We start from the raw sequence: 26063 nt of genomic DNA on the forward strand, positions 1-26063 counted from the left end.
GGGGGCGGTCCTTCCGGCCAGGGGGCGGGCGGGGGAGGCGAGCCGCGGGCCGGGGAGGGAGGGCCGGGAGGGAGGGAGGGGAGCAGTACGGCGGGAGGGGGCCGCGCGCTCCGGAGCTGCTGCGCGAGCCGTTGGGGCCTGACGCGGAGGACGATCCACGGCCTCCCGGGAACTGCGGAGGGGCCGCAGGGGGCCGTCTTCGGATGGCGATGGGCGGGAGCTGGCGCCCGCCGAGGACCCGCAGCGGCCGCCGGTGACAGGTGAGGGGGGGGCTGCCAGGGGGCGGGGGCGGCAGGGCCCCTCCCCTCGGGGAGCCCGGGCGGGGGCGGGGGAGCCCCCGACCTGGAGGAGGGGGCGCAGGCTGGACCGGGGCAGGGGTCACCAACCAGAGGTGGGGGGGGCGGGCCGACCCTGACCTTGGCCGGGGGTCCTGCTTCCCTCGCGCCCCCGGCCCCGGCCCTCGCGTGTCCCCGCGCCTGGGCTCCGCGGAATCGCAGGCCGGCACGCGCCCCTGCCCGGGGGAGGCATTCCCCGCAAGGGTCTGTTTGGGGGTGAATCCCCCCGATTGTTTCCCCGCCACCGCCGTCAGAGTTTGTTTTCCTCCTTTGGCAGCTCCTCATGGAAGCGGGCTAGGGTGCGGGGGCAGTCAGCTGGGGGGCCATGGGCCCGGGAATCAGCTGGGGGGCAGTGGGGGGACCCCGGAGGATAGCTGGGGCACATGGGTCCCGAGGCAGCTGGGGGGCAGTCGGCTGGGGGGTTACTGACCCCTGGGGAAGCTGGAGGCCGCAGACGGTGGTGAGGGGCAGTCAGCTGAGGGGCCGGCCCGCCTGCCACATAGTGGGTGCTGCCTGGGGTCCCCCCACGCCGGCAGCCTGTGCCCTGCTGTGCTCGCTGGGTGACCGGGCAGCCAGCGTGTTTGAGCTGCCTCTGCGGTCCGAGGGGAAGCGTTGTTTCCTCCAGTGTAAGTGCCCCTTGTCTTGGCAGTGCCTCAGAGCCGCCACTTCCGTGGAGGCTATCTATCTCACTGAGAGATTTCCCCATGTGTCACTGAGCTTGGGAGAGTTTCCCCTGGAGGATGTTGGTGGTGATGAGCTGCCCCACCGAGGCAGGAGGAGGAGGCACTTTCCTCCAGGGAGGGAGGTGGCAAGTGTGCAAACAGCTGGTTCCTCAGTGTGGTCTACTGGAAAGAATCCAGAAGTCTTGGATTCAAATCCTGATTCACTGTTACTGACAACCTTGGTGACCTTGGACAAAAAATAGCCTTAACAACCGACTACATTTATCATTTTGACAATGATCATGATGGTCTCTGGTTTTATGTCACATTTCAAGATTTGCAAAGGTCTTTCCTATTGGAGGCACGCTGCATCCCTCAGGTGAAGGCTACTGGTATTATGATTGCCATTTAACCGTGGTGGAAACTGACTGAGTAACCTGCCCAAGATTTGTGCTGCGTGAGGCACGCGTGAGGCACACGTGAGACAGGAGCTGAACTCAGGGCTTTCTGAACCCATAATTGGCACTTGAGCCACTGAGCCTTGGGTTCCTCATCTGTAAAATGAGGAGGCTGAATAGGATGATCTCCAAAGACCTTTCTAGCCCTAAACCCTACATTAGTCTTGTTTCGAGGTACGTCTGAGTCTCTCTTGACCCTCAAGGGACAACCATCTCACCAGGCCTCTCTGACCCACAGGCAGGCTTATGCAACTGGTAATCAGAGCTAATTCTGGGTCATCAGTCAGGGCTGCTGCTTCTTTCTTCTCCCATGAAGCTGCTTAGGCCTGTTGGTGAGCAGGTCCTTGGTGCTAGGAAACTCCTTGTCACTGAACCATGAAGAAGCCCTTCCAGGGGTCGGAGCACCCGCCTTTTGTTTCTCCATCTTCATTGGTTGTAAAGGAGTCCAACAAGAGTTGTCTTGGGTTTGTCCTTACCCCTAAAAAGGGTCCATTTGGGGCTTGAGCACTGTTGGTGGTCTAAGTTAGCTCGCTCTTAGGAGCCAGCCTATTCATTTCTCTGTCTACTGAGAGACTTCATTAGCTACAGCTTCATCCTCCTTCCTCACCTGGCCCAGTGCTTTGGCTCCCGAGCCCTTTTCTCTTTCCTGCTTTGACTTCCAAGCACTTCTACATCACTAGCTGCTCAGCAGGTCCAGTTCTGTCTGTGTGTGTGTGTGTGTGTGTGTGTGTGTGTGTGTGTGTGTGTGTGTGTGAAGATAGGAGAATAATCCCTATCCCCCATGAGTTTCTAGGCCATTTGAGGAGACACCCCCATCCCCACTCATTCAACAAACATTTCTGGATCACCTGCTTGGCTTGGGGTCCTACGGGGGAGGGACTGTGCCCTCCCTGAACTCCTAGACAATTAAAGGCAATAAGACCTCCCCAAATAAAGACTATCGTAGAGTTTGCTAAGTGTATATGGAGAGGCATAGAGGAAATTCCATGGGGGTCCCAAGGAGGGAGAGCAAAGAGCAACCAACGTTTATGTAGCACTGAAGTTTTCAAAGTGCTCCCCATCCATTCTTTCCTTTGATCCTCACAACGTCCCCAAAGAGGCAGATACTACTGATACTCTCATCCAATCTTGACAGAGAGGAGTCTTGGTTTGCCCACTCTGCCCCTGCTCAGGGACCAAGGTGGGGAGGTGGGAGTGGGCCTCTCCTGACTCCATGCTCAGCTCTCTTGGGCAGTGGCCTGGGTGAGGACCAGAGAAGGTGTTCTTCCTGTCATTACGCCTCTGGTGTAGGCAGGAGAGGGAAAGTAGCAGAGAAAAGCTTCTTTTGGATAATTGTAATTGCTAATATGTGAAGTACTTTCAGGTCTGCGAAGTCCTTTACATGGGTTCGCTCAACTGATCCTGGGAGTGAGGTGTTATTATCCCTGTTTTACAGATGAGGAAACTGAGGAGGACAGATTAAATGACCTACCTAGGGTCACACTTCAAGTTGGGTGACTGAGTTAAGATCTGAACTTGGGTCTTCCTCATTCCAAGTTCAGCGTTCTGTCTGTTGTGCTTTCAGATATTTGAATGGTCTCATGTGGAAGAGGTATTAGCTTGATTGTTCTGGGTCTTAGAGAGTAGAAGGAGGAGCTAGGCTGCCAATGGGAGGCCCTTAGAACTCTTTAAAAGGTCAATGGTTTCCCCAGGGTTGGGGTGAGCTCCACATCTCTGGAGCTCTTTGAGCAGAGCCAGACTGGCCTCTCATTGGAAGTGTTGTGGAGGGTTTGGGGGCGTGCTGTAGCTGACCAAGATGATCTCCACAGTCACTTCTGGGTCTTATGTTCTGGGAGTCTGTTCAAAAAGACCCATGTAGACACATTTGAAGCTGAGCAGTAGGACAGACTGTATGGACGGACTGAGTGAAGTTGGGGTGGGAAGGAAATGAGAAGGGATTAATGATCCACCTGCTGGGGGGCGGTCACAATCTGTCTGGCCCAGGAAGGCCACACAGGACACTGAATCTCTGCCTTGCGGTCCTCTTGAACTTCTGATCTAGGTCCTCCTCACCCAACCTGATGGTGGCTCAGCTTATTTCTTTCCCTCTATGAGTGAGCTCTCTAGGCCTTTGCACAGGCTGGGGAGCCTTCAAACTGGCCAGGGACCCTTTGGGCAGACTAGGGACCCTTTGCACACACCAGAGACTCTTTGGGCTCTGCCTCTCCCTGTCTCTGCCCCAGCCCTGTTCAGCTCTCAGTACTTTGCTGTTTAATATTACATATTAACCTTAGCCTTCTTCTTCAGAAGGAATTTGCCTCTTCCTGAACACCTTCCCTGGAAATTGTACCCAGGAGTTAGCAGAAGCTCCATTTCTCTCTCTCTCCCTCATTCAAAGCCTGTCATGTGGGCTTTTCAGTTAAAAAGGGGTCTCAGCGGCCCAGGCTTCTAGTCCACCTGCCTCTGCTTGACGACCACCCACCCGCCCGGAAACTGATCCCCGCTTCTCTCCAGACCACTCCTCCCTGTTTTGTATTGCTCTCAGTTGGAGGAAGTCCTTCCGTCCCAAAGCCTAACTTGGCCTGCTCTCAGCTGACCCCTCTTGCTCCTGGCTTGGCATCCGTTGTGCCCCTCAGTTCCCAGCCAATGGTGGGGTCCCTGGTGGCATCTTAGCTTTCTGTACTTGTCTTCTTCCTGCCCCCTCTCTCCTCTTCTCCTCACCGTCCCTTGGTCTCTTCTTTGCCCTTCTGCATTGGTCTCTACCCTTCTGGTGTTTCCTTTGTTTTGGACCATGGCTGCTCCTGGGTGTCTCTCCCCTGCCTTTCTGCCTTCTACCACAGATAGCAGCTTTTTATCTTTATCTGCAGTGAAGCCTGGCCAGGCTCAGCTTTCATCTGGAGGACAGTCTGTCACCCAGGCTTGGTGGCCTTTCCCTGCTTGTTTGGCCCAGTTATCGTCACAGAGCCCTTCGGGAGACCCTACCCCTGACCCCCTTTTTTCAGGAAGAGACTTGGAGACAAGCTTCCCAGGGAAAGGACTTGTTCTGGGGCATGGAGAGAGTCATGGGCAGATCCAAGCTGGGCACCTGGAACATGTGTTGGGCACCTGGAACATGTCATGGGCAGAACCAGCTGGGCACCCTAGGCACCTAGAGTAAGTCATGGGCTGAGCCTAGTCTTGCAAACTGGGCACCAGATGAAGCCTCCTTTTGGGTGGGGTTGAGAAGTGAGATGTGTACCCATGGGAATGTAGGCTCTTGTTTTAGCCCTATGACCTCAGATCAAATTGTTTGGAGTTGAAGGACCTGGATTCAGATTCTGGCTCTGTCACCTACTGTGGCAGCATTACTTAATGTCCTTGGACTTCACTTTCCCCACGTGTACAATGCGGGGTTGGCCTGAAGTTCTTTAAGGCCCTTCTCCTTTAACTGCGGGACCAGTCATTATCTTTTGGAGCTGTGTGATTGCCTAGATCATCAGGGATTTGCTAAAGTCCTGCTGGGTGCTGGGAATACAAGAACCAAAGAATCCCCATCCTCAAGGAGCTAGTGTTCTGGTGGGGAGGGAGGGATCTGGTGGTCCTGGAAATAGTCTGTTAGATGTGGAGTTCACAGAAGAGGGGAGTGGGAGCCTGGAGGGCTGGGCAGGCTGGGGAAGTGGATTGGCTTCCAGGAAAGGTACTGGAGGCTCTGTCTCAGCCTCAGACTCTGCGACTGGATTTGGTTGGGGTTTCAGAGCTTCTTGGGGCTCTCCTTGGGAAGGACCCTAGGTGACTGCTGCCTTCGCCAGAGAGGCCGGAGCGGGGGTGGGATTGGCCGTGGAAGCCTCCTCCAGATGAAAGACCAGGGAGGAGGAGGCCCCAATTGGGGGAAGCAGACCCGGGCACAAGCTGGGCCTTTGGGGAAGAGGAGGAAGGGAGCTTGCTGAGGATCGCCTTTCCCATTGTCCCTGGGGAGGGCCCAACAGGAGCCTTGTGCCCCAGCGTGGCAAGGTGGAGGAGAAGTAGCAATCATTAGAGAGGTCACAGGCCGCTGTGGGCTGCAGGTTGTTCCCCCCTCCCCCAGCCTGCCCTTGAAAGCCCCCCCACTGATGGCATTTTGAGGGAAGGGAGATGTCCAGGGGGTTTATTTCCTGCCTTGGGCCTGTTACTTAGACTCAGTGCAGAAGCTGTCCCTCTAGAAGACCAAGCTCCCTGAAATCTTTGGTTCTCTGCCTTCTCTCTTCCCTTCTTGCTCCCCAGGGCCAGGTGCACGGTAGGTGTGTGTGTGTGCACGTGTGTGTGTGGCAATGTGTGTGTGTGTGCACGTGTGTGTGTGGCAATGTGTGTGCATGTGTGCGTGTCGTGTATATCTGTGTGTATGCATGTGTGTGCATGTGCGTGTGGCATGTGTGTGGAGTATGTGGCGTGTGCCTGTGTGCACACATGTGTGCACATGTGTGTGGCATGTGTATGCTTATGTGTATATGGTGTGTGTGTGTGTGTGTGTGTGTGTGTGTGTGTGGCGCATCTCTCCCAGCAGGAATACTGGCTTGACAGAGCCCATCCTGCTGCCGCTCTTTCCTCCCCCTCCCCTAGTCTTGTGCAGCCTGGGATGTGGGGGACCTTCTGGGGTCCTGCCATTCTCTTGCCTCATTTTAAAAAATGTCTCCTATGTATTCTGTTGCCAGGCTCTGTTTTCATGGGCCCTAGCCGCATCCCCACTTCACCCCATAACAAAAGACAGGCCAAGCTGAAGTGGATATGTGGCTTGCAGCCCCCTAGGGCCCTGGCCTGAGGTCCGATGGCCACTCTCTGGGATGGTTCTTGGCCGTCAATTTCTTCCTTTCTTTTGTGTTGTCCAGCCTGTATCAGCCCCCATAAGCCCACATTCCTTTGGATTCCTCCCACGTGCCGTCTCTCCCTACACCTTCTGATGTCACAAGATGTCCAGCCATTCCCTAGTCTATGGGCCCCCACTTTCTTTGAAGTTTTTTGCTAGGGATCCTTTGGTAAATCTGGAAACTTCAGTCCTGCCTTCAATCTCCTGGAAGTATATACCTCAAACATACCCCCCACCCCAGGTTCTAGCTCGAGGTCTGAGAGCTCTGCACGTCAAGCAGAAAGAGAAATGTGCTCCTGGGAGATACATGGGCTGGTGTTCTAGTTGGAGGCCAACAATGGGGATGTCATTTGGGGGCTTTTTGTTCTTGCGAAGTTTCTCAGCATCCCCTGTCCCTCCCAAACCTGGCTCCAAACTGGGTCCCAGCACATCCTGGATGCATGGTCAGGGTGGTAGGGATGGTAGCCTGGGCTCTGCCTGTTTTTGGTTTTCTGAAGGTTAACTTGCATCTCTGGAAAGGTCACTGGTGGCAGGGAGTGGCCAGGTGGGCTGCTGTTTGCTTAGCCCTCCAGGCGATATGCTTTCCAGTGTCTCCTGCCTCCCCAACCCTGCCATAGACTTATCAGAATGCCTTCATGTGGTCTCCAAGATTTGGCTTGCCTCGGGGAGTAAGGTCTGTCCCAAATCTGGGCTCTAGTCACCTGCAGCTCTGCAGAAGGTCCCTTCTGTAGGGCACTGTATTGATGAGGGTCATGGAGTAATTGGAGGGTGGCAAAGGCCCTGATATCTTGGGTCTCATTTGATGCTCCTAAGGCTGAGCATCACAAGAGGAACAGCTGATGCTTACATAGTGCTTCCTCTGTGCCAGGCCCTGGGCTAAGGCTTTTCATTGAATCTCATTGGATCCTCCCAGCAACCCTGGGACAGCTCAATTATGGGACCACAAGCCTAGTCATGACCCATGGTGGGATTTATAGCCAGACCCTCTTTCTTGACTCCCAAATCCAACCCTCTGTGCCCTCTTCAGTGCTGCCACCATCTCTTGCCAGAGTCTCTTTCTGAGCTTTTATTTACTACTGAGTGGCAGCATGGGGGACTTGGAGTAAGGAGAGGGAGGCAGGGAGGAGCCAGTCCAGGGAATGGGCAGTTTAGCTTCAGGGAATCAGGAAGTTAATCCATAAATCCTAAGCACCTGTAATAAATATTGTTGGGCACTAGGACTGCAGATGGAAAGGTGAGACATGGCCAGTGTGTCCACAGATAAGTAAATCTAGGTGATATACCAGATCTGTACACAGTGACCAGAGCAGGGCTGGGAGAGGCACTGAGGGAGCTGGGAATGGCCCCTTGGAGGGGCCTAAAAGGCAGCTGACAGGAGTGGAGCAGTTGTGAGAGGTAGAGACAAGGCAGACAGGGGCTGAGGCCTGAGCAAAGATGTGGAAGCCAGAGATAGAGAATGTTGTGTCTGGAAAGCAGCGTGGAAGCCATCCAGGAAGGTAAAGGAATACCTGGGCACCAAGAGCTCTGTGTCTGGGGGTGTCTGCAGGGCCCAAGACGATTTAGTTTGCCAGTCCTATCTTGAGTTCAGTTCAGCAAACTTCATTGGTGCTAGGCACTCTGCAGGGCACTGAGCATACCAGAATAAGTGAGAGGCCCTGCCCACCCGGGTTTACATTCTACTTGGGGGGTAGACCTCAGAGGCCATCGGTGTATGCCACGAGGCCTGTACCACAGATCATCGGGTGGCCAGTGGTGCTCAGGGTCCTGGTCTGGGCCTTGGAGAGGAGGCCAGGAGACAGGAACAACAGGGAAGTTGTGATAAATGCTTCAGGAGAGACCGGCGTGGAAGGAGGGCTGGGTTCAAGTCCTGCCTTTTTCAGCCTTGTTATACCCATTTCTCCCACGTGTGCACTCTTCTCCAGTCAGTTGATTTTGTGCTGTTCTCCATCCACAGCACTCCCATCTCCCATATCTGGGCCTTCGTAACGGCTGTGCCTTCCACCTCCTGACCCCACCTTCTTCAAATTTCTCATCTTCAAAGTTCAACTGAAATGTCCCTTTCCATGGGGAGGGCTTTGCTGATTCTCCTCAGCTGCACCACCCCCAACGACTTTGTGCCTACTTAACGTCTTCTCGTCAGTGTACGTGTTGTCTCCCTAAAAAGTTCCTTGCAGGGAGGGATTGTTTCATTCTTTGTCTTTGTATCCCCAGTGCCTAGCACATAATAGGTGTTTTTGACATGTTTGTGATTGAGCCCCAGCACTTAACACGTAGTGGGTACCTGCCAAGTGCTTGTTAGCGATGGAGCCCTAGTGCTCAGTGGGGTAATAATGGGGAAGTCCCTTCACTCCTCAGAACTTCAGGTTCTAGATGAGAAATGGGGCTGTTGGTATGGCTTGGAAGGCTGAGCGTGGGAGGCCTGGCAGTGTCTGCTGTTGCTGCACCTTGAGGGCAGGACCTGGCACATAGTAGGCCTCTAAGGAAGATGCTTGTGGCTAGAGTGAGCTGGACCAGAGGGACCTTGGGGGCCTCCCATGCCAGGGTCTTCTTTGGTAGATGAAGCAAGTAGGGATTGAAGAAGCAGGCTTTGGACAGAGCCCATGCTCTGCCCTATGCACTAAGCCCCAGTGGCGCTCAGATCTGGTTAAGGGGACATTGTTGAGGCATCAGCATAGAGCAGAAGGATGTGAGCAAAGGTGGAGAGGTGGGAAAGGTAGCAAAAAGGGACAGAGGCTGAGCAGGGAGCACCCCAGAGGCCCTCAGATTCAGCCCATTTATCTCCTGGATGAAGGAAGGTGATGCGTGTTGTCTGTCACAGACAGGATTCTGACTTGGGTCTGTGACTTCAGAGCCAGGCCCTTTCCACCATACTCTGCTGTCTCCTAAAACTCAGCATCTGCTTAAGGACACAGTGTGGGGTTCAGCTTACTAGACTAGTGGGAGAATGAGACTAGAAGAAAGGTATGTTGAGGCTAGACTGTGCAGGGCCCATGGTTTCTGGCTTAGGTCATTTAAGCCTCTTAGAGACTTCTGAGGGATGTGAGGAGAGCCCTCTTTGAAACCTCGAGGACCACAGAGATTGGAGAGGAGCACCTGAGAGCAGGGAGCCCTGTCAGGAGGCAGGAGTAGTGAGTGGAAGGTGGTGCTCGGATTGGAGCTGAGGGTGACCAGAGGAAGGAATGGGGTGCTATCTGATGGGCAGAGAAGGAGACTCTAGTGTGTACACCTGGGCCTTTGGGCTGGAGCTTTTTCATGGCTGATGGTTGGAGGTGCAGAGGGAGGAGGGCCTATTCCACGTATCAGGATGCCCCTTCAGCCATAGCTGGGTTGAAAAGATTCTTCCCTGTGGGAAGCTGCCTTCTGGCTTGAACTGTCAAGCCTTGGGAGCCTCAGCATTGGCAGGGGGAAGGGATAGGATGGAGAGTTTAGCTGGGGGGGAGTGGGGCTTCATTTATTTCCAGCCACACTTTTCCTAACAGCGAGTCATCTTGTACCAGCACCCCCCACCCCTGGGGGGACCAGGAAGATAGTCCCCAGGAGGCCCCCTGCCTCTGATGGTGGCCCCCCCACCCAGGCCGGAGACACCGTGGTCCTCGTGGTGAAGCCACTGGGCTGATGGCAGGATGTGGTCAGCTCAGTAACTCCTTGGCTCAGCTGTCAACAAGCTGGTTTCTCACCTCTCCATGGAGGGAGCCTGCCTGCAGCAAGCTGGGGGGCCCAGTCTTGTTTGGGGGGGTTGGCTCCCCACAGGACCATGTCAGCGTTCCTCTTGGCTCTAGCTGGGCTGACCAGAGCAGACTCCATTAGTTGGGGCTGACGAGGCAGCACTGCCTGCATCCCTCAGGCTTTGGGAGGGCTTGCTGAAGGCCTGGCCCATACCCTCCTCCCCCCCCAAGCCTAGCACAAATGCCTTCCAGAAGGTGCATGAGGCCAAGGTGAGGGGAACAACGGACTTGTGATTGAGCTGCTGCTAATGTTGGAGGTAGGGGCTACAAGATGGGTTTGAAGCCCAGATCTCTGGGACCTTCAAAGGAGAGGCCTTTGTCAGGGTCACCTTGGCAGACCTCTAACCCGAAGGTCCCCTGACCTTGTCCTCTGACCTTGTCAGCCACTGCCAGGAGTGGCTGGAGTGTGGAGCGAGGGTGAGATCCCTGCGGCTGTGATCCCTGCGGCTGTGTGGCCTTGAACAGAGCATTGCCCATTCTTGGCCTTCAGTTTCCCACTTGATAAAACGAAGGGTGTGGAATTGCTGCCTTCTGAGGATTCTCCCAGCCTTTACCTTGAAGTTACTCTGTTTAAAGGAAGGACTTCATAAGACTCTCCCACTCCTGTGAGCTCCCTGTGGGTTACAGATCACTTTTCTTGTGACCCTAGGAGGGAACAGACTCATTTGTTCTTCTCTCCTTTGTACAGTTGGGTAAACCAAGACCCTGAGCAGTTCAGTGATTTCACCAGGGTATTTAACCAGCTACTAAGTAGCAGAGTTAAGATTTGAACTCAGACCCCTCCAGACTCAGACCCTAGCATACTTCTTCTTCCACTGGCCTGGACCAAGTTACTGAACATTATTGATGTTTCCTGTAACCTAGAGCACTCACTTTGGAGTTGAAGGACTCAGCACTGCCCAGGACATGCCATTTAAACAGACCCTCAGTTTTCTTCTCTGTAAAATGGGAATCACAGTCCTTGTCCTAAGCTCCCTGGATGGGGCTGATAACCAGGAGCTACATCATTCCTCTGACCACCCTCTCCCTTGTATTTAGGGGACTCCCACCAAACGCCCCTTGTGCCCAGGGACTTCAATCAATGAACTTTTAGTAAGCACCTCTTTTATTATGTGCCAGGCCCTGTGCTAAGTGCTGGGGGGTATGCCCTCAAGGAGTTTCCAATCCGATTGTTATTTAGAGCAGTACTCCAGGTGATTGGTCTGGGTTGGCAGGGGCCCGGAGGACCTGAGCCTCTGCAGTTTGTGATCAGCTGAGTCCTTCTTTGTGATAGATTGGTAGGTCGGGGTTAGTTTGAACCTTCATTCCTGACTTACCTCTCCACAGAAACATGGCAGTTTGTTGGGGGTTTTTTGAAGACTTCATCCCAAACCCAGGAGTCTAGAAAGTCTCTTAGTCTCTAAGACAAGTAAACACTCATTTCGGAACTATGACTAATTAAAGGATCGGGCACGTCGAGCAGTGGCTCTTGGGTGTTATGCTGCTGCTCCTGTTGTGGGTGGTTTGTTTTAACCCTGTCATTTCTCCTTGCCTCCCCCATGCTCTTCGGCTACCTGCCTGCCTGCTGTCCTCCGCCCTTTCCAATAGTCATGGCTGATGTTGGGAGCCCTGGCGGCTTGGCCCTTGCAATTTGGTGTCTGTCCAGAGGAGAAGACCCGCCTTCTCACATGACCCCAGGCCTCAGTGAAGCCTCAGGGCTTTCCTGGCTCTCTCGGTTAGAGGGAGGCCTAAGGAGACCCTCTCCTGCCTTGTCATTAGGGAGATGTCAGAGGTAGGGAGGTCATGGGATCTCCTTGGAGTACTTCACTCTGCCAGTTGTATCTTCCCCAGAGTATAAGCTCTGTAAGGGTAGGGACTTTTTCCTTTTCTCTTTGTATCCCTGGCACATGAGACTTAATAAATGCTTGGAGTAGCCACATGGCTCAGCGGATAGAGTACCAGGCCTGGAGTCAGGAAGACTCATCTTCCTGAGTTCAAATGTAGCCTCAGACACTTCCTATCTGTATGACCCTGGGCAAGTCACTTTACCCTGTTTGCCTCCATTTCCTCATCTGTAAAATGAGCTGGAGAAGGAAATGGCAAACCCCTTCAGTATCTCGCCAAAAGAACCCCAAATGGGTTCACAGAGAGTTGGACACAACTCACCACCAATAAATGCTTGCTAGATTGGTTTGGATGTAAAAGTTCAGGCTTGTTCTTGCTGGGCACCTCTCATTAGACCTGGAGGGATATATCTTTTGGTGTCTTTTGAAAGAGGATCCTGGACTGCAGGGGCTCAGTTGTTGGTTTAGCACATAGTAGGCATTCAGAAAGCAGTTAGTGATTAAGTTTGTAAACTTAAAATCAGGTTCCCACACTGGGAGATTGATGGGCTGGTACAGACGGCAGTCCTGTGGTCTCGAGGCCCTCAGAGAGCAGGCACTGACAGCACAGTCTCAGCCTCAATCAGTGAAAACTGGCCTATGGCAGGGCGGAAAACTCCCCAGACTGCAGCCATCTGGCAAGTCTTTAGGGGTGCTTGTGCTGGGGGGGAGCCATTTATGGCCTTCTGAGATTGGGCTGTTGAGGCAGTGCTAGGTATAATGTAACATCTGTTCTCTTCATAGGTAGAAGTAATAGTGTGCTAAGTAACTGTATGTTATGAGGAGGCTTTGTTGGCCTTCTCCTACTCCAGGTGGGCCTTTTGGGGGCCAGCCTCCACTCTCTTACTCAGCTCACTTCTGCTCTAAGAGAGGGATGCCAGGTTAGGGCTGAGGCTGGTACTAGTATTCTTCAGCTGGACAGAAGAGAAGCCTTTCTGATCATCAGAACTGTCCCACCATGGACTCAATTGCTCAGAGAGGTAATGAGTTTCCCATCGCCAGAGGCCCCCAAACAGAGACTGAACTGACCAAGCCCTGAGCATGAGAGCATTTTTGTCTGGAGGTCGGATGCTGGTCTAGGTCATGGGGAAGGGCCTGGGGACTAGAAAGGGACCTAAGGTCATAGAGCCTCAGACATCATGGAGTCACAGCCTTTAGTACTTTAGTAAGTACCTGCTCTGTGGCAGGAAACTGAGACCAGAGAGGTGAGTCCCCTTGTCACATTCTCTCATGCTTTCTATGGGTGCAGTACTGAAGCCCAGACAGTTGAAGTGGTTGTGCCCAGTAACAAATTCAAATCCAGATTCTCTAAGCCTAGATCCAGATTACGCAGCTTTTACTTGGAGCGCCATGAGGCCAAGGATGCTTTGCGTTTTGTCTTCTGACCAGCACTGAGGCATGGGCAGGGTCTCGAAGCCTCCTTTCCTCCCCTGGGAGGCTGGTGGAAGGCCTCATGAGGGTCTGCAACAGATGAAGACTAGCTTGCATCTGGCAGAACCTCTCAACTTAATTTACTCTGTGTGTTGGGTTTTTTCCCCTCTGGCCTTATTTATTTGCTTTTCTAGTAAATGCCCTGATCCCAGACAAAAGACAAGAGCAGGCCTTTTCCAGGAAATTAGATCGACGTTCTCGGGTGGCCTGTTTCACACTCAGTAGAAGCCCGACTGGGAGTTGACGCAGGTGGTGGGGCACAGGTGGGCCTCAGGAACACGATGTGCTGGCGAGAGGGCCCGAGATGCCAGCGGTGCCTGCTTCTTGGTCCCCAATGGGTTCATTTCAGGTGGACAGTCTGAGTTGGGACTCATCGGCCTGCCATCTTTCCTCTGCCTTCTTGTTGCCATCCCCATGGCACCTCTGAGGGATGTGGGCTGGAATGGAGGGAGAGAAGAGGAAAACAGATGAGACCTTGAGAGCGAAGCTCCAGCTAGGCTTGGTTGTGGTGACTCTGCACTGCTGGTTATCTGATTTGGGGAGCTTGGTGTGATGGCATGAGCGATGGACTAAAAGTTAGGAGGCTAGGCTTCCAAGCCCCATCTGGCCCTGACTGGCCATGGGGCTTGTGACAGAGGCTCTGTTCTTCATCAGTATGATGTGAAGAAGCAGTCTGGTGTTTTCTGTTTCCCGAGACATGTTGGGGAGATGGGGGGAGAGGGGGGAGGGGGTCAAAAGTCAGTCACTGGCAGGAAGTGCCTCTAATGTGTTTGATGCTGCCCATGGAGTCTTTACAAGGTCAGAAGCTTCTGTTCCATTGGGGGGATATACAAGATAATCCCAAGGGCCGGTGAAGCATCTTATCTGACTCAAAACATCTTCCTGGCAGTGATAGCAGGTCATGGGAGCCCCCTTTCCTGTTGAGCTTAAGGGTTCACCAAATGCTTCCCTGGCATCCTCATTTGAGCAGGATTCGAACCCAGGTCTTTCCAAGCCCAGGTCCAACACTCTGCCCAACAGTACACTCCTCCCAAAGGAACTAATGCATTGACGATGCTCTGTGTTTCTAAAATACTCTGAATCTGGGATATTGTTCTCCAGGGGTGAGAGTACGGTGTTAAAATGTCAGGCGTGAGGTTGTGCTGGCATTGAGCTAGGCAGCCTTACTGTCCCTTGGGTACAGATTACACCAGCTGTCTCACCAGGTCCTGAGTTGTGGGAGAAGGTAGATGACGATGTGGGGGGAACCAGCCCCCACTGACTCTGGGTAAGGAGAGGCCTGTGTCTGGCAGCCTCACCTCTTCCATCACCATCTGGTGGGAGGAGAGAACTTTCCAGCCAGAAACTTCTGATTGTTGAGGCGAGGCTCTTCCAGCAGAAGCCCCAGTGCAGCCCCTCTTGCCACCCCGTAGCACTTTCGTCCCTCCTTCCCTCCAGCTGTCACCTCCTCTGCTGACCAGCAACCTGCTGGAAAGCAGCCAGAGGTCCCCACCTCGAGCAGAGGTCCCATATCAGGTCCTGGGGGCGGTTCAGAGTGGTCATTATTTTACTGTATTTAGTGTCTTATTGTCTCTCTGCTGGATCACAGAATGTCAAGTGTGAGAGGTCCTCCAGGCCAAGCCATTTATTTGCTTGGGAAGGAAACGGAGGCCCAGATAGGGACAGTGTTCTTTCCACTGCGCCCCAGGTCCCTGTGTGTAGGATGACGGCAGATCCTTGCAAAGGCCAAGCCTGTTAGAGTTTGGGCAATGACTGCCAGGCAGGGGAGTTCAGGTTTCAGAATTTCTCAACTGGGCTGCTGTCCAAGAGGAGTGTGTGTGTTTCATTTCTGAACTGGAAAGAGCAGATCCACCTACCCAGAGTGCATTGCCAGGCTAGGGTGGCAGAAACTTTCTGGGGTCTGGAGAACAAACAAGCTTTGGAGTTTCTCTTAGGACTGTGGGGAGACAGAGCAGCTGAAACCATCCTGGGGGAAAGCCTGCCAATTAAGGGGGAGCCAGACCATTTCTCAAATGTTACATGGGTCCCTCGGGGGAGGGGAGAAGTCTTGAGGTCTGGGGGACTCCAAATATGGATGGAATAAGGATGTCCTTTCCTACTCCCAACCCCGACCGTGACAGGCCCCTGGCGAAGGCATCTGGGTGGGTCATGGGGCAGCATGTCACTGTCGGGCTCTGGCCCCTTGCCCTGGAGTCCCTACATGAACAGGAGAAACATGATGCCCAGAAGGCTTCCAGCCTCTGAGGCTGATCACTGCCTCTCACGGGCCCTCCCTTGGCTCCTGGCTGGCGGACCAGAGAGGCTGTCCTCAGGCGAACTGGGAAAATGCCCTTTCCTTGGCCTGGATAACGGAACGGCTTGTGATAACGCCATTGCTTCCTGCTCCCTAAGCCCTGGAAGAGGGTGCATGTGCATGTGCTTGTGTGCTTGTGTATGTGTGTGCGCGTGCGTGCCTCTGTGTGTGCGCGTGCACGTGCGCATGCACCCGAGGGCACATGTATGTGCTTGAAGGGGATGGGGCCAGTTGAGGGCGGGGGCAGAGGCTGAGGGAAGGGGACAGTAAGACCCACAGCTGTCCCCAGCACCCTGGTGAAGCCCATTCTGAGCTTATGGGAGAGATGGAAGGTGGGAGGCGTTTCTTCTCTGCTCCAGGAATTAGAGAAGAAGCCGATGGCATCAGCTGCTCTTTGAGGAGGGGTGGGAGAGGGAAGGGACCTTGGCTTCTATCTTGAGCCCCTGGCGTGGGTCCCTGGGTTGTGGCCTCCCAGGGGTCCAGGCTGCAGCCTCTCCCAGAACAGCTCCGGGCAGGTGTGGGGAAGGCAGCTGACCCTGACTCGCTTTCTCCCTCCAGAGGCCTGCTAGCTGTATACACAGGAACTACTAAAGGCTAGTCATCTGTGCAGTTACCCTGGCTCCTCCCAGCATGGTCGGGGTGGGGGACATGCTGCTGAAGCCCCCAGCTCAGGCCCAGGGTGGAGGACAGGGAGGGTGTTGGGACCTCATGGTGAAAGCCTCTGTGCTCCAGGGGATGGATGAGGCCTTCGTGAGGGCAGCTGAGAGTGTCCCTAAAGCCAGCCTCTCTAAGGCCCTCTCCAGAGAGGTCCTGCCTGGGTTGGGGCCGCCTGGGGCTGTCTGATTCACCCACTTACCTCAGCCTGTTGGCATGTGAGTGACGCGGAGTCTAGGCCCCATTGGGGGCCGGCCTTCTGCTGGCCACCTTGAGATCCTTCTCTTAGGGCAGCCGAAGCGAAGTGTCTTCCCGCCCCCCAGCCCCTTGTCAGACCAGGGACTCCCCCAGGGCACAAACTGTTTGTTGCCTTCCCATTCAGGCTGATTTTGCCTCCCCATCTACCTGGGGACTCCCTGAAGAGCCCCATTCAGATTTGTTTTCATCCTGTCCCTAGAGTGCTTCTGCCCAGAAAAGTGGCGTTCCCCTCTCAGGGGGCCCAGCTATGTGGGTCTGCGTTTGCCCCCTGCACTCTCACTGCTGAGAAGCTGGCCTCCCAGACGTGACTTATCCTGGCTTTGGGGATGAGAGTTGGCGATCATTGGCACTGAATTACATGGGATGGGGTCCTAAATTTCCTTCCAGAGACCCCCCAGGCAGCCCTAAGGGGGGAAATATTTGAATCTTGGAGCTAATCCAAATTAGCTTTGTATTATGGGTGTGAGTGTGGGTGTAGGTATTCGTGTTTGTCTCGTGGTATGGTATAGGGGGTATGTGTGTGATGTGTGGTGTGTAGATGTGGGTGTGGTATGGTATGGTATACTGAACGTGGGGTGGAGGGGTGCGTGTATTATGGTGTGTTTGGCATGGATATGTATACGGTATAAGTATGTATATAGTCTGATGTAGTGGCATGGGTGTGTGGTACAGTGTGTGTGTGTGTGTGTGTGTGTGTGTGTGTGTGTGTGTGTGTGTGTGTGTGTGTGTGTGTGTGTGTGTTTGCGTGTGTCGTGAAAAATGAAAGAGTGCCCTGGGCAGGCAGAGGGAGGCCTCGCTGGGAACAGTAGTACCTTGGTGGAAATATGCCTCTCTCTCCACAGCAGACCGTGCTCATTAAGGCTCCCCAGGCGCTCTTTCACCTGACCCATCCCTGGCGAGGCGGTGGCAAGGCCAGGAGCTACCATGAACGAGGTGTCCGTCATCAAGGAAGGCTGGCTCCACAAGAGAGGTGAGGAAGAGCCTGGATGGGATCTCCCCAGGATACAAGGGCCAGAGTCAGGCCCAAGTTCAGATCTGTCTCCAGTCCCAGCTATATGACCCTGGACAAGTCACTGAATCTTGCTGAGCACCCGTTTCTTCATCTGGAAAATGAGACATGGGCCTCGGTGACCTTTGAGGGGCCTTCTCCTGCTCCAGCCCTAATTGCTCAGCTCCTGTGTGGTCCCACAGGCAGAGCTGAAAGCTGGATAGCATTGGAAGGCTGGCCAACTACTTGGTCCTCCCAGCACCCTGAGGACTTGGAGGGGCCAGCTGGGTGGCGGGACTCGGTCACCTTTCTGAACCTCAGTTTCCTTATCTGCCAAATGGAAATGCTGTTTGTCCTGGCTCCTTCCTAGGACTGTTGTGGAAAGAGGCCCATGCAAGCATTAGGGTACCAGAGAAACATGGTTGGGAGGCGGTTCTGGGTGGTGCTGTTAGCCCACTCATGCTTCTGGGTGGACACATCTGGCATTGGCTTCCTTGGGCCCCTTGGAGAGCCCTGCTGTGGATCTGGGAGCTCCTGGGAGCTGCGGCTGCCCCAGGCAGGGAGGAGGAGGTGGGTGGGTAGCAGCAGCAGCAGGACCAGTGTCTTCTGCACATGGGTCAGATGGACATCATCTGCCAGAGCCACATGGCCTCTCCTTGGGTGGGGAGCCATTGGGGAATGAGCTGACCAGCTGGGCCATGGGGTACACAGGGACTGAGTAGGGAGATAGGCCTTGGGAAGGCTATTCATTTCCTCAGTGGCTTTCCCAGAGTAGCTGCTGCTTCTGCATTTCATCCTGAGTCCTGGCAGGCCTGTTCTTCTGGGTCCTTAGGGGGCTGGTGAGAGCCCCAGGCTGATGCAGAGTGATGAGGGATCCCATGGAGATAAGAGCTGTGCTTAGACCAGCCAAGAGGGCCTCAGTCCTCAGGGGTCACTGTCCTCACTCCTTACCTGAAGCCTCTGTGCCCTCTTCCTTGTCTTTCCCCCTCCCCAGGGGCCACCTTCTCCAGGTACCAGGAGAGCAGCAGCTGGTGTGTGTTTGGGGGAGGCACTAATTGAGTGCCATTTGGACAGAGCTCCAGGGGCTAGGGCCAGCTTCTCTCCCTCATTCTCTCCAAGGCTGTCCAGCATTTCAGCTCCCACTGTACCTCCTGGGTTTTCTCAGTGGAAAGAGCCTATCCCCCCAAGGGCAGGCTGGCATCAGTGTTTCACAGTAGATCTCTTTGGGGTGAAAGGGACTCTGCCCAGTCCCAGAACATAGCTCTACCTCATCCCCAAGAGACCAGAACAGGAGAAGAGTTGGGGTGAGGAGAGGGGCTGAGCAGCAGGCCCCCAGTTAGGGCCAGAGGCCATGGAGCAGCCGCAGTCAGTTCTGGGGTTGCTGCCCCAGGGGCATTGTAGTAGGGAGCCCGGCAGCCCGCGACCTCTGCCATACTTGGGTCCTACCCAGCTCCTTGCCCTGTCAGCCAGAGGCCCCTTCCCTCCCTCTCTTCCCAGACCTGCCGCCGCCATAGGATTTCTCTCCCAGAAGTGGGCATGTTCTCTTGCCCTTTCTCCTCTCCTCCCCCCCTCCTGCCTTTGCTCTCTCCCTCTCCCCCTTCGCATCTCCTCTCCTTTCTATCCCGCCCCTTCCCCCAGTCTCCCTCCCAGTCCCTGTTGTTGCTGGCTCTCTGATGAGTCACTCCCCAGGCATCTACAGCCTGGAATGTAACTGAGCTGGAGAGGGAGACAGGATCTGCCTGTGGGCTCCACAAAGCCCACCCTCTGGGCCCTGGACCCACCACACTCTATCAGCCCTCTCCTGGGATTAGCTTGGGGATGCAGGGCCCCGATTCACTCTGACCTCTCCTCTCTTCTTTTCAGGTGAATACATCAAGACCTGGAGACCTCGTTACTTCCTATTAAAAAGCGATGGTTCATTCATTGGCTACAAAGAGAGGCCAGAGGTCCCTGACCAGAGTTTGCCCCCTTTAAATAACTTTTCTGTAGCAGGTTTGTTGAATAAAGTTTTGAGGGGAGTTTGATTAAAATAGCCCCTTCTTTGGAGAGCATAGATCCCTTTGTCCAGACCTGGGTCTATCTCCAGGGCAGCCCTTGGGCCCTAACTGTCCTAGGCAGGGAGCCTCACTGTCCTTTGGGTTATCAATACCAGGGTTTAGGTTTATTTCACTTATTTAGCATGTACTTTCCCCACAATGACACGGAAAGGTGGGAGCCCACAGACAAGTGTTAGCTTGCCTCCAGACACACTGACCCTCAGTGGCAGGGCTGTAGCCGCAGCCACGTGGACTGACCAGGTGGAGCACAGGTGCAGCATGGGCTTGCCCAAGGCCAGTGGGTGAGGTGGGTACCTTGGTGAGGTAGTGAAAGGCCTGGGACCTGGGACTCATTTTACAGAAGATGATTCAGGGTAATTCCCTTAACTTACTTCACTGGTCCTCAGTTTCTTCATCTGTAAAATGAGGCTCTCTGAGGCCCCTTCTGGTGCAGTCAGTTTGTCTATAAGTAGAACAGCCAAGACCATAAGGATTCTACTGCTCAGTTAATGCAGAGGGTGAAATCTAGGCCTCCGAAGGCTTATCCAAGAGGTTAATGGCAGAGTGGGGCTTCGAACTCCAGTCTCCTGTCATCCTCCATGGACTTTGCTCTGGGGCTCTCTCTGTCCCTGCTTTCTGCCTGGCACTGGGATCCAGAGGCAAGAGCCGAGCCAGTTGAGCTCCTGAGCATCGCAGCCACCTCCGAGCAGCATGTGGAAGGACCAAAGCCAGTCTAACAGGGGCCGCTAGCCATCCCAGCAGGGCCCTCCATAGGACAGCTCCCCTCTATATGGCTAGACAGGGGAATAGAGCCTCATGCTGGTTTGCGTACCAAGCAGCAGCAAGTTGGGGCCCATGAGTGACTGCTGTGCTTCCAGCCTGAGAGAAATGGGAAGAGCTAGTGTCAAAAAAAGTACAGAAAGTCAATTTGCAGTCATTTCAAGAGGGGAAGGAGTGGGGGCATTGGGAAGAGCCATGTGGAGAAGGTGGCTCCTGATTTCCCCTACCTCTCCCTTTCCCTCTAGAATGCCAGTTGATGAAGACAGAGCGACCTCGGGCCAACACCTTCGTCATCCGCTGCTTGCAGTGGACAACGGTTATTGAAAGGACGTTTCATGTGGATTCTCCGGATGAGAGGTATGTCTTCCTTCCCTGGGAGAGCTCAGGTCTTAGCCAGCCCCTGGTCCCGGCTGCTTCTTGCCTATTTGGCCCCCTCATAATTTTTCTTGGCAGCAGTTTGAAGATAAGGCCTTTTAAACTGGAAACAGTAACTGTTACCCTTCTTAGTTCACTTTGGGAAAACTGAGCCAGAGAGATGGTGGAGTGGGAGGGCAAGCTCTAGGAGGTCATCTCCAGCGAGACCAGGGTGGGCCCCGAGGCTCTCAGAATTGCTCAGGGCCTTGGAATACAGGGATGGTTCCGAATGACACCCACAGATGTCATTTGCCCTTTTCTCTGAAGCGCTTTAGAATGCTCAGAGCCCTCTTGCCCTCCATGGACACTGAGCATGAGGGGAAGGTTCATGCAGCCACGTCTTCCTGACTCCACGTGTAGCATTCCTCTCCCTGGGATATACTGCCTTCCCAGTGGATGTTTTCCTGATGCCCTCTCCCCACAAGGGGCTTCTTGATTGCTTGCTGCTGGAGCCAGTGGGAGAGGGGTCTTCCTGTTTCAGAGCAGGAAGTGAGAGGATGGGCATTCCAGATGGGGACGGATAGAGGAAGGCTGGGGTCTGAGTCCAAGCACCTGCCTTCCCATCCTAGCCCTCTGGACCTCTTATCTTCTGTGTGGCGTTGACCAAATGATCCCATGTCCTGCACCAGAAAACAGTCTGGAAGGAACCTGGGGAGTGGGGTGGGGGAAGCGGGGATGAAGGGGCCTGGCTCTAGTCTAGTACATCTCTTCTCCTGTGTCTGGCACCTGAGGTATGCATAGCCCCATGACAGGGGTAGCCATTGGGAGCATGGTGTACTTGGTCCATCTGAATGTAGTGTGGGGGGGGAGCACTGGATTGGGAGCATGGAATCCCAGGTCTCCTCCTCTTCAGGAAGTACCTTTGCGATCGTGGGCAAGTGACTTTACCTCTCTGGGCCTCAACTTCCTCATTTGTAAAATTGAGAGGGGGAGGGTAAACATGATGATCTCTCAAGCCCTTTCCAATCTCCTTTCCATCCCCTTAAAACTTGAAGGATGAATCAAAGAGACTCAGGTGGGGAAGGGCTGGGCATGGAGACTCAGGGTTTCAGGGTGTCTCTGGCTTGACCTAACCATTACCTAAGGGAACTTTGGAGTGCTTGAGGCCCAGTTATGGGCTTGTGATGTTTTGAAGAGTGACCATGGCTTCCTGAGCCATGCCTTGGTGGCTCCATCAGCATCTCCTTCCATCTCCGCCAGGAGACTCCTGTCCTGTCTGTCCTTCACCCACTACTCCTTTGAAGCTCCTCTGTCATTTATTGCCCTCCATAAGACAGCTCCCATCTGTATGGTTAGACTTACCTCATGGTGCTCCTCTCACACCTTCTTGCTCTGACTCAACTACCTCCTCGTTTTTTCCATACCTGACATTCATTCTCCACAGAGACTGTCTGAGTAAAGTGCTGTGGAAACCTTAGATATTATTGTTCCTGTTATTATCGCCATCTCCTCCCTCCATGTGTTTGTATGGTGTGGCCAGCCTTCATGCCTACCATGTTCTCTCTCCCTGCTTTGGTTTCCTCCAAGGCTCAGCCCAAGCAGCACCTTTGAGATGAGAGCCAGGCCCTGACCCCACCCCCACCCCAGCCTGGAATTCCTTTGTCTTCATGTGGGCTCTAGCACACAATGATTTCCTGGACTCCGAAGAGGACAAGGGCCATTTCATTTCTGTCTTTGTATTGTCAGTGCCCACAGCAGTGCCCAACGATGGGTCAGTCCTTGTTGAACTGAATCCCAAAGCTAGGATATTAGCCTAGATGGAGGCTAGATCATAGGACCATAAATTTAGAACTAGGAGGGACCTTAGAGGCCATTGATTGAAATCCCCTCATCTTATAGACAAGGAGATTGAGATCTACTCCCTGAGGTGATGCGAGCTAGGAAGTGGCAGAGACAGAATTTGAACCCAGATCTTGGTGCCATCAAGGCTGCTTCTTGGTTGGAACCATCGTGTCTAGGCTGCAGTCAAATGCTGAACTGCTCTTGGTCCCACATGGGATGCCAACCAGTTGGCCATCTTTCACCACTTTCTCTGCCCTATTCTCTTGGTCCTGCCAAAGCCACAGAGCTTTTCCTGGGAGATTTTGAGCCCCATGAGCTCTCTGCCCCTGATCTAGTTGGAACTCAGCCTGCAGTGCAGTGCTTTTGACCCAGTGCAGTGCTTTTGACCTGTGTTCTTCCTTTCCTGGGACACATGTTCCTCTGCAGTCTTGTGTGGGCATTTATGGAGCTCTGGTTGGGGGAAGGGCCCTTCAGACCTTCTACAGCTGACCACAGGCCTCCCGGCAGACTGATGATGGGCTCCTGTGGGAAGCCTGGTGCACGTGCCCAGACTTAGGGCAGAAAGGAATGAAAGAGATCACCTTGTTCATGTCCCAGGTCCAGGCTGGGATCACACTCATGACCCTGGCTCCAGGACCTGCTGACTCTCCCTCAAGTCAGAGAGGCCTCCCCCATGTTGGCTTCCTCATCTGAAGCCAGAATGCCTCAAAGCCAGGAATGGCGTCCCACTACATGGATGATGCCCAGACTTCCTTTTCTCTCTTGCCCCATGTGGAGTGGAGTGGGCAGCATCTCCTTTATCCAGAATGTATGTGGCTAGCTGGGGTAGAGAGAGACCATGGGATGAGAAGTCAACAGAACTAGGTGTCATCAGAGGCTTCTCCATGGATGAGCTGTCGCTGGATCTAGAACAAACCTCTTCCCCTCTCTGGGGGTCTGGCAGAGACCAAAGAAAATGGGCTTGTTGAGCCTAGAGCCTGGAGAAGGTTCTAGAGTCATGGGCTCTCTGAAGGGCTCCTCTGGGGCTCTTCTCAACTCTGGAGCAGAGGGAAATTGGGGTAGGAGCGGGAGGGAATGAGGCAACATGTTGGCTGGGAGGATTGGGCAGGGTGGCGAAAGGGCTCAGGGAAAGTCTTTGCCCTTGACCAGTGGAGTGGAGGACAAAGGGGAGAGGAGGAGTGTGGGTGGGGAGAGAGCCTCTCCACAGCACCCCCAAAGGGGGTGCTGCCTCGCAGGGCATAATTCCCAGGGTTGCCGTGATATCTGAGCTCCGTGTCACTGCCTCCACAGTGGCTGCAAAATCCATTCAGCCCACTGCTCAGGGTGCAGGCAATCTGCTCCTTGGCCCATTGTGGCCTGGGGCCCTTCTTGGGACCAGTGGTACCCATCAGCTTAGTCTGTTTTAATTCAGCAAGTATTCATGGGGGCTGCAGGGTTAGCAAGTCTTACATGTTCCTGGTGCCCAGAATGTGACTCAGAATAAACAGGCTCCTGGGTCCCCAGACGTGCCAGCTCATATCAGCGGACCTTTGTCCAGTCCCTGCTCCACACCTAGTGAACACAGAGACTTGATGAGGGGCTTTGGAACACAGTAGCAGTTAGCCCGGTTCCCTTGAAGGATGAATTCCCTGCTCCCAGCAAAAGCATCAATGCCCCCCAGAGCACAAAGGGCCTCAAGAGGTCTAGGCCTCAGTCACAGGACACTCACATGCACTTTTAGGGAGGTTACACAGTCATATGTCCCAGGAGCATTTATGGGACAGCCCCTGTGGAGGTGCCCCGAAGCAAGGGGGTAAAGTCATTTCTAGCCCTAAAAAGTCATGGCTCTTTTGGTGTTTCTCTTGGCATCAATGGAAGTACTTGAGATGACCTATGATGTCATTTGGTTGGGTGCTCCCCCCAGCCACATGCATAAAGTGTTGTGGCCCCCCCCATCATGGTCTCTTGACCAGTCTTCAGGCAGTGGCGTTGGATGATAACCTTTGGCCTGTGACCAGGCCAGGCCCTGTCAGAGCTGGGGCGTTCTGAGAGCGAGGGTCATTTCTGCACTGCAAGGACACAAGTGTTAAGTCCCCTGGCAACCTGAGCCAAAAAGTCACAGATGGTGGAAGAAACAAGACTGTGGTCCGAGGGTTAATCATTCGGGTTTATGCTGAGAAACATCATGTAGGAGAGGGGCCAGCTCTGTTAGGATCCCACGTGACCTGAATTGACAGAAAAGTCAGGGCGTTAGTTGTCAGAGGACGCCATAGAGCCCCAACGAGGACAAGGCTTGGGGTGGGAGTTGGCAGTGCAGTCAGAATGACTCCTTTGACAGGTTCACTCCCCAGAGAGGCTGCCATCTTAGGCATCCTTGGGAATGGCTCAGTTGGAGCTGCGGAGACCCCCAGAGCTTTTGTGGGATCAGGTTCTGTCTGAGCATCATTGACAGACTACAGCCCATCTAGAGGGGGCCCATTACAAAGTGACCTCAGGAGGGAGATGATGCACACCCTCTGGGGACCTGGGAATGCTCACGTGTTGGAGGGGCAACCCAGACCGGCTCTCCCTGCTAGAGGAGAGGCAGGGAGCCTTATAGGCATGCGGGACAGCCGATGGCCAGTCAGCAGGCTCATTTGACTGGAATGAAGGGGATATAACTTGGAGATTGGAAGGGCCCCCTCTGAGCCTGGGAGGACCTCACCGGGAGCGTTGGGGATAGCTGGGGACACCTGGGTGGGTCTTGTCTCAGCTGTAGGATGTACTTTGTTGGCTGACAGCCCTGCTGTGGTTTGTGTCTGTTTCTTAGGGAGGAGTGGATGAGGGCCATCCAGATGGTGGCCAATAGCCTCAAAAATCAGGGGCCTGTGGAAGACTCAATGGACTACAAATGCGGCTCCCCCAGTGACTCCTCGGTGGCTGAGGATATGGAAGTAGCTGTCAGCAAAACTCGGACAAAGGCAGTGAGTGCTTGGGCGGAGTTGGGCTGGGGGAGGCTAGCCCCTGGCTGGTCAGTGCCCACACTTCTCTGTGTTTTTGAATGAAGCAGTTGACTGCTCCAAGGTGACACCCGCAGTGATTGTGAGGGAACTTCTCAGCTGTCACTTCCATTGGGGGTGGGGCAGGAGCCACTTAAGGGGAAACAGTTATCTGTCCAAGCCCCTCTGAGCCCCTCCTACCGTGCATGGCCTGATGCAGAACACCTAGCATCCTCCCCCACCCCACAGACCATGAACGACTTTGACTATCTCAAGCTTCTGGGCAAAGGCACCTTCGGCAAAGTCATCCTGGTGCGGGAGAAGGCCACGGGCCGCTACTATGCCATGAAGATCCTGCGGAAAGAGGTCATCATCGCCAAGGTGGGCCACCATGCTGTGGGCAGGGCAAGGCACCCCTTCGAGGGTCAGCTGCAGGCCTTGTTGGTCAGTCGGGTATGACTCTCCGTGGCCCCATTTGGGGCTTTCTTGGCAGAGATCCTGGAGGGGTTTGCCATTCCCTTCTCCAGCTCATTTTATAGAAGAGGAAACTGAGGCAAGCACGGTTAAGTGACTTGCCCAGGGTCACCTAGCATGTGTGAGAGGCAGGATTTGAACTCAGGCAGAGGAGTC

The 26063-nt window shown here is 54.2% G+C and overlaps 1 protein-coding gene across 3 annotated transcripts in view; it reads left to right on the top strand.

Annotated features, from left to right (window-relative positions):
* The first annotated feature begins 81 nt into the window (after positions 1-81).
* AKT2 (AKT serine/threonine kinase 2) overlaps positions 82-26063 on the top strand; it is a 39787-nt gene continuing 13805 nt past the window's right edge. Inside the window, exons 1-6 of one of the 3 annotated variants that reach the window (XM_072608217.1) lie at positions 82-260; positions 17319-17446; positions 19328-19456; positions 20526-20637; positions 25265-25418; positions 25683-25814. In XM_072608217.1, the coding sequence (XP_072464318.1) occupies positions 17401-17446; positions 19328-19456; positions 20526-20637; positions 25265-25418; positions 25683-25814 (573 nt within the window). In that variant the 5' untranslated portion in view covers positions 82-260; positions 17319-17400. Of the gene's footprint in view, positions 261-4436; positions 4588-17318; positions 17447-19327; positions 19457-20525; positions 20638-25264; positions 25419-25682; positions 25815-26063 lie in introns of those variants that run through there. The other 2 variants (XM_072608218.1, XM_072608220.1) reach the window with 2 other exon arrangements.

Source organism: Notamacropus eugenii, chromosome 5, assembly GCF_028372415.1.
Source record: "Notamacropus eugenii isolate mMacEug1 chromosome 5, mMacEug1.pri_v2, whole genome shotgun sequence".
Classification (NCBI taxonomy): Eukaryota; Metazoa; Chordata; class Mammalia; order Diprotodontia; family Macropodidae; genus Notamacropus; species Notamacropus eugenii.